The sequence below is a fragment of the Oryx dammah genome, unplaced genomic scaffold (genome assembly GCF_014754425.2).
Source record: "Oryx dammah isolate SB20612 unplaced genomic scaffold, SCBI_Odam_1.1 HiC_scaffold_2, whole genome shotgun sequence".
In the NCBI taxonomy this organism is placed as follows: Eukaryota; Metazoa; Chordata; class Mammalia; order Artiodactyla; family Bovidae; genus Oryx; species Oryx dammah.
Genome location: NW_024070186.1, coordinates 178,394,638 through 178,400,825, shown reverse-complemented (window position 1 = coordinate 178,400,825; position 6,188 = coordinate 178,394,638). Strand labels below are relative to the sequence as shown.

Genomic DNA, 6,188 nt, shown 5'->3' with positions numbered 1-6,188 from the left:
GCCCCTCGGGGAACACAAGAAGGAAAGGAAGATTCACATATGTTTAATGTGTATAAAGCCAAGGACAGTCCTGAATTCAACAGCCACATTCTGTACAATTCATAGCGTGGGCCTGAGGGCAAGGGGAGGCCACAGAACCCACACGGAACATGTACAAAAATAACTTACACAGCAGCCCCCACCTGCAGGGATGATGAAGTTCTTGCCCCGGCCCCCAGGGCTGGGGACACACTATAAAATAGCTCCACGGTGCTAACCAGCGTGGGCCAAGGTGCTAGCTGCAGGAGGAGGGCGCCAGTCCAGGGGGCAGGGGGCTATGAGGAGGCCTTGAGGCGGTTGGCGGCCGAGCGCGAGCTCAGCAGCTTGTCCACCATGGCACGGGCGTAGCGCAGCCGGCTGGCCAGCTCCTTGGAACAGCCGTACTCCTCCAGGAGGCTCAGGCGGTATGTACGGAAGTCCCGCTTCTCGTCGATGTAGGTTACGGCAGCCATCAGTGGGCACAGGATGAGTTTGGTGTGGTCCTGTGAGGGAGAGGGCCAGAAGATGGACAGAGGGGGTTATTGGTGATTGAAGACCCCAGCTGCTACTGTGTGTTGGCAGGAGTAGACGAAAGATGGGCCAGCTGGCAGGAGGGGGACACATTTCATTTCTTTCTACTGCTGCTGCCAAGGATAGGTCCATGCCCCCCACTCCCCACCCAACTCTGTGAGCTGGCAGAGAGGCACAGACACCCCACCCCAATCTTCCAGGGCCCGGCTCACCTGGAAGAAGTTGATCTGCACACAGCCATTACTGAGGTGCAGGATGATGGCACTGCGGGTACGGAACCAGGTCCGCAGGTAGGGGAGCCGGGCCAGCTCGTCGCCTTCCCGAGGCGTGATGTTGGCGCCCGCCTTCAGCAAGTGCTCGCTCATGTAGTTTCGGAAATACTTCAGGAGGGTGATCTGGTTGGAGGGTGTGAGAAGGAGTCCAGAGTTGGAGCCTGTCCTCGGGCACGGCCCTCACCCTGCAACACAGGACCGCACAGGCCAGCCAGCACTTACCTTCTTTATCAAGGAGTTGGGGTGGGAACTCACGGTGAGGTAGGACTCTGAGCCGTCGCGCTCGATGTACTGTAGGCTGTCACCGTCATTGTAGAGGATGAGGCGTGTGGAGTCGTTGAAGAGCACCCCGACGCTGTTGTCACACAGCTGGTACCCTAGTGGTAAGGGGAGACCTCAGAAAGGGGGAGTGGGAGCTGCAGCTGGGAGGCCTGGGATGCAGACAGAAGAGTGCTGAGGGAAGAGGACCCGAGAGTCAAGAAAAGCAAGTGCCTGTAACAACTAGGAGGGTCTCAAGCTACCCACCCACCTGGGAGAAACCTACCGAGGCCATACTTGTCCGAATAGTCCACCCACTTGCTGACCCAGAAGATGGGGATGCACGCAGGGTCCTCGGCCTCCTCTGGGACAGAAACAGACAAGACAACCAGTCAGGACCAGCCTCCTCCCCTCTGATGTACTCAGGTGGCCCACACCAGGGAACTCGGTCCAGAGGCCTGGGGCCCCAGAGGAGAGCAGAGCCGGGCCTCTGCCGTCAAGCAGCTGAGACAGGCAGCAAGTCACAGTGCAGCATGCCGAGTCTACTCATGTGTTCAGCTGACCCATTTCTCAAAGGCCCACTGGGTGCCAGGTGCCATCACAGGCATAGTGAGCAAAGACAAAACCCACTTCCCAGAGCCTACATACTGGCTCCAGGGCTAGAGACCAATCAAAATGAATATGCACAGAAATGTAAGTTACTTATAACTATCATGGTGAGAATCAGTGAGTTTTGAGTGATTAAAAAATTGTAACAGAAGCTAATTTCAGATGTATGAAAATGTGATGTTCCACGCATGCAATAATCCCCTCTTTCAAATACAATAAACAAATGTGGAAACTTTGTTAGATGGGAAGTGTTGTGGCGAAAACATAAAGCAGGTACGGGGGAGGAGAAACGCTAGGAGTTGGGGGCCGGGAGATGCCCACAGGGGTGATGCTGGTGGAAGCTCATGAAGGGGTTGGTGTCAGCCATGCAGGGATCTGCATGAAGCGAGTGCTGGGGGAAGGGAACGGTGTGAGCAAAGGCCCTGAAGCTGGAGCACGCCTGGTCTGTTATTTCCACTGTCTTGAGGCCACAGAGAAATCCCCTGAGCAGAAGAGACAGTGTGTGCAGAAGCACGCAGGCAGCATATGAAGTTGCTGAAAGGTGGGGCACTTGTGGAGACAGAACAGATGAGTCACAAAAAGAAAGGAGAGGCCTGACCATGGAGGGCCTGAGCCAGCAGGCCAACTTCCCTGGGCTGTAATGTACAGGAAATGGGAGAAGGAAAGGCATTGTGGAGTCGGGGGCCTGGACAAGCTGCCAGCACTCTGGGGCTGAGACCTCCCTGCCCTCTCCAGGTGGCCTGGCCCAGCGCCCACCTTGCCTCACAAGCCCCCGCTCTGAGGGCTTGGAGGCGTTTACGCTGTGCAGCTGCTGTAACATGTCGCTGAGGTGGCAGTCGACGGGCTCACTGGCCTCCCGCACCACTGGTTCCTCTTTCTCCCGGGGACGTTCAGGCACGGGGTTCTCCATGCCTGTAAGGAGAGGAGACACGGTCATTAGCTGGGCACAAAGGCTGCAGGATTTGAGGGCCTGGGACCCCCAACCACAGCTCGAGAAGCTCTTTATGCTGCCACTGCTTTAGGTAAGCAGCAGGTTATTAGAGCAGGAGCTGCCCTGCTCATGTGACAACACCTGAAACTTACTTGCTGATACCTCCAGGGCCGGGCCAAGCCAGGCCCTGTAGACAGGCTTCATGGCCACACACAGCCATAATGCTTTAGACACTCAGGCCTCCGACCCAGTGCTGGGCACCTCTGGTCTTCAGCAGCTTGGAGCTGCCTGGCTTCAGTCTAAGAATTAAAAGCATCTTCTGTATCCAGGAAAACAGGAGGGCTCAGTAAATTGCAACCCATAAGATGGCCTAACAGGCATTTAATGAAAACATAAGAGGTTCTCCCCCCTAAAATCTGCTTTATGTACTTATACGTGACTGAAATCTAAAAAGATACACCCTGAAATTTTAAGACTAGGTGTATTTGGGTGGTGGAATCATGGATGATTTTTATTGCCTTTGATGCTTGAAAGTTTAATTCTTTCCCCACCAACATGTGCTAGCTCCTCTTGTATAATACGAAATTCTTAAAATATTTAAAGATCTGAATTTTCAATTAAAAAAAATCTATGCTATGATAAAGATTTAAGTTTGAAAGAATAGAATATTCGAGACTTGCTTTAAAAACTCTAGCAAGAGAATTCCCTGGCGATCTAGTGGTTAGGACTCAGTTCTTTCACTGCCGTGGGTTCAGTACCTGGTTGAGGACTCGCAAACCACAGGAAAGAGCAAACAAAACAAAACCTTCCCCCCCAAAAAATCTAGCAGAAAGAAAAGGAAGAAGGTGGAAATGATAAAAACAAGTATAGGCAGACGATGATAATTATTAAAAACAGATGATGAAAAATGGGATTTATGTATTCCCCAAAAAGTTCACTCTAATTCTGGGTTTTGCTTTATGTTCAAGATCTAAAACTAAAAAAAAAAAAAAAGCAATCCTTTAAAATAACAATATTGTCTTATAGCTCTAACAATAAATATCCATGAGTCCATACCAACCAAATAAATGAATGGGAGAGAAGTGACAGCTCTTCCTTACAGAAGAAGTTTGATTAACAGATGTAGAAGGAACAAGAAAAGGGGAAAAATCACCATTAGAATACCACAGTAATAACTGCTGTTGCATCCACCACGGATGCTAACATCAGTGAACTAAAGTCTGAGTAGTATTCTCTCAGAGAAGCTCCCCATGGGGTATAAATTAATCACCAAAGGAAAAACAGTAGCTATGCAGTGGAGGCGCCACCTTAACCAAGTGATCACCAATCAAAGGAAATATTCATATAACCAAAGAAAGTATCAAAAATTAAAGCAAAAAGAAAAAGGTAATCCTTAAAACAGCAGTGTCAAAACTGAAACTCATAAAGTTGTGCTATATCCACACAGAGAAATATTCAAGTGGCTTTTCTTGGGGTTTTTCTGTGTGTGTGTGTGTGTGTGAAATATAGTCTAAGGACAAAAAGAACTGCATGGAAATAAACATAGTTTCATAATACTTTATATATGTTGAAAATTCATGTATACCGTGTAAACAAACAAGGTTTTCATTGTAAGAGAAAAAGAAATACAAGCATAAAATTAAAGATCCTATAATATTAAATTAGACCCTGACAAATTACCAAAAGAGAATTAAAGTAGTAATTTCACAGTGGAGAAAAAGACTGCTGTAAGACAAGTTTGCACCAATTTCAATTTCCTGAACTTGATAACTATGTCCTGTGTTGTGGTTACGTAAAAGAATTGTTTTTAGGAAATATACACTGAAGTACTAAGTAGTAAAGGCCCGAATGTGTACAACTTACTATCATATTGTTTGGGACAAAAACAATACACACACACACACACACATATAATTAGAGATCCCCACCCCAGTTATGTATTTTCTAATTCTGCTCTCTGAAGAGACCTAGAAACAAGGACAAACCAAGCAATGAGATGTGGTTTTGTAAGAAAATGTCTATCCTTTTAGAGAGATGCGTACAGAAGTTCCTGGGGGTAAAATGGCAAGACGTCTGGAATTAACTTCAAAAATACTTCAAAGGAACAAACAAGGAGTGATGAAGCCAACACTACAAATCTTAGCGAGTGTTGACCCTGGTGGCGATGTGGGTCCCACGCACATTGTGCTCCATGTGTGTATCTGAAGCTTCTCAACATTTTTTCCAATGAACCATGCAGGGCGATATCAACGATTTAAAAAATATATATTAAGAATTATTCAGGCATGGCATTTAGCCACTCTCTTCTCTCCGGACATGACAGGTCTGACTCAGTCACAGTAAGGTCTATCTTCCCTGACAGGGCTATGGGGAAAGGCGTTTGCCACATGAGGATGGGGACCATGGATTCAAAGACGGGAGCCTGTCCTACTGCACACCTGAGCTTTGGGGACCATCCATTCACACACGGAGGCAGGCAAGGCTGTCTGTCTACCCACACTCTGGTTTACCTTTATTGAGGATGGTGAGAGGCTTCCGGTTGCTGGGGTCCAGGCTACTGGGAGCGATTGAAAACCTCGGTGGAATGGTGAGGCAGGTGATGGGGAGGCGAGCAGGGATATAGCCGGAAGTGAAAAACTCGTCATTGAGCAGCTCGTGAATGGTTGGGCGGGCACTGGGATCTGGCTGAAGCATCTTCTTGATGAGGGAGGAGGCCACGGGGTTGATGTGCTGGAGGGGAGGTGGGGAGTCATAAGCAGGATATGACACGGGACCGACCAAGCTGCTGCACCACCACCCCCTACCCGGCCCCAAATATACCCTGTTCAGTGGCTATAAACGTCCCAAGTTTCCACTGGCAGCTTTACTAAGTTGACAAGTTGCTCACCACTAGAACAGCACTTGAAAACAAAGGCTTGGAAGTCATAAAGGCCTGGTGTAAGTCCCAGTTCTGTCCCTCAACACCAGCTGTGCCAACCAATCCAACTTTCTGGGCCTTTGTATCTTCATCTATAAAGTGGGGACACAGCACCAAGCTTGGAGCCCTGGTAAGGAGACCCAACCCAGGGTAGGTCAAATGCACAGTAAAGCCTAGCATCAACTTTGTACTTACTATCTACCAGCAAAATATTGTAAGCACTTCATGTAGATGAACTCACTTAACCCTCAGACAAACACCCAAGGACTGAAGCTCTCTAGTACCATCCCTCTTTTGCAGATGAGGAAATAGGCACAGAGAAGTCAAGTGCCTAAGATACATCCTGAGTGAGTGGTGGAGCCAGCACCCACACCGAGGCAGTCAGGTGCAACCCCCACACTGGGAACTGCTCTACTCGACCCGATAATTGACCCTCTGTAACAGATTCAGCCCATCCGTCCTGATGGAGACAGGGCTCTCGGCTTCACATAAGACAGAGGCCAAACTGTGGAAGCAGCTGTGTGCCAGACTGTTGCAGACTATCCCTCTCAATGCACTCTTGCTGGGGGCTGCAAAAGCACGCCACTTCGCCTTCACGGTGGTTCGAAATTCCGTGACCAATTTTGCAGATGAGGAAATAGGCACAGAGAAG

General features: G+C 48.8%; 1 protein-coding gene across 1 annotated transcript in view; it reads right to left on the bottom strand.

The window, feature by feature from the left end:
* Positions 1-27: 27 nt before the first annotated feature.
* PLK1 (polo like kinase 1) overlaps positions 28-6,188 on the bottom strand; it is an 11,861-nt gene continuing 5,700 nt past the window's right edge. The window contains exons 5-10 of the mRNA XM_040257862.1: positions 5,130-5,349; positions 2,445-2,600; positions 1,366-1,443; positions 1,044-1,198; positions 762-944; positions 28-521 (exon numbers count right to left, since the gene is read on the bottom strand). Coding sequence (XP_040113796.1) covers positions 315-521; positions 762-944; positions 1,044-1,198; positions 1,366-1,443; positions 2,445-2,600; positions 5,130-5,349 — 999 coding nt within the window. The 3' untranslated portion in view covers positions 28-314. The remainder of the gene's footprint in view (positions 522-761; positions 945-1,043; positions 1,199-1,365; positions 1,444-2,444; positions 2,601-5,129; positions 5,350-6,188) is intronic.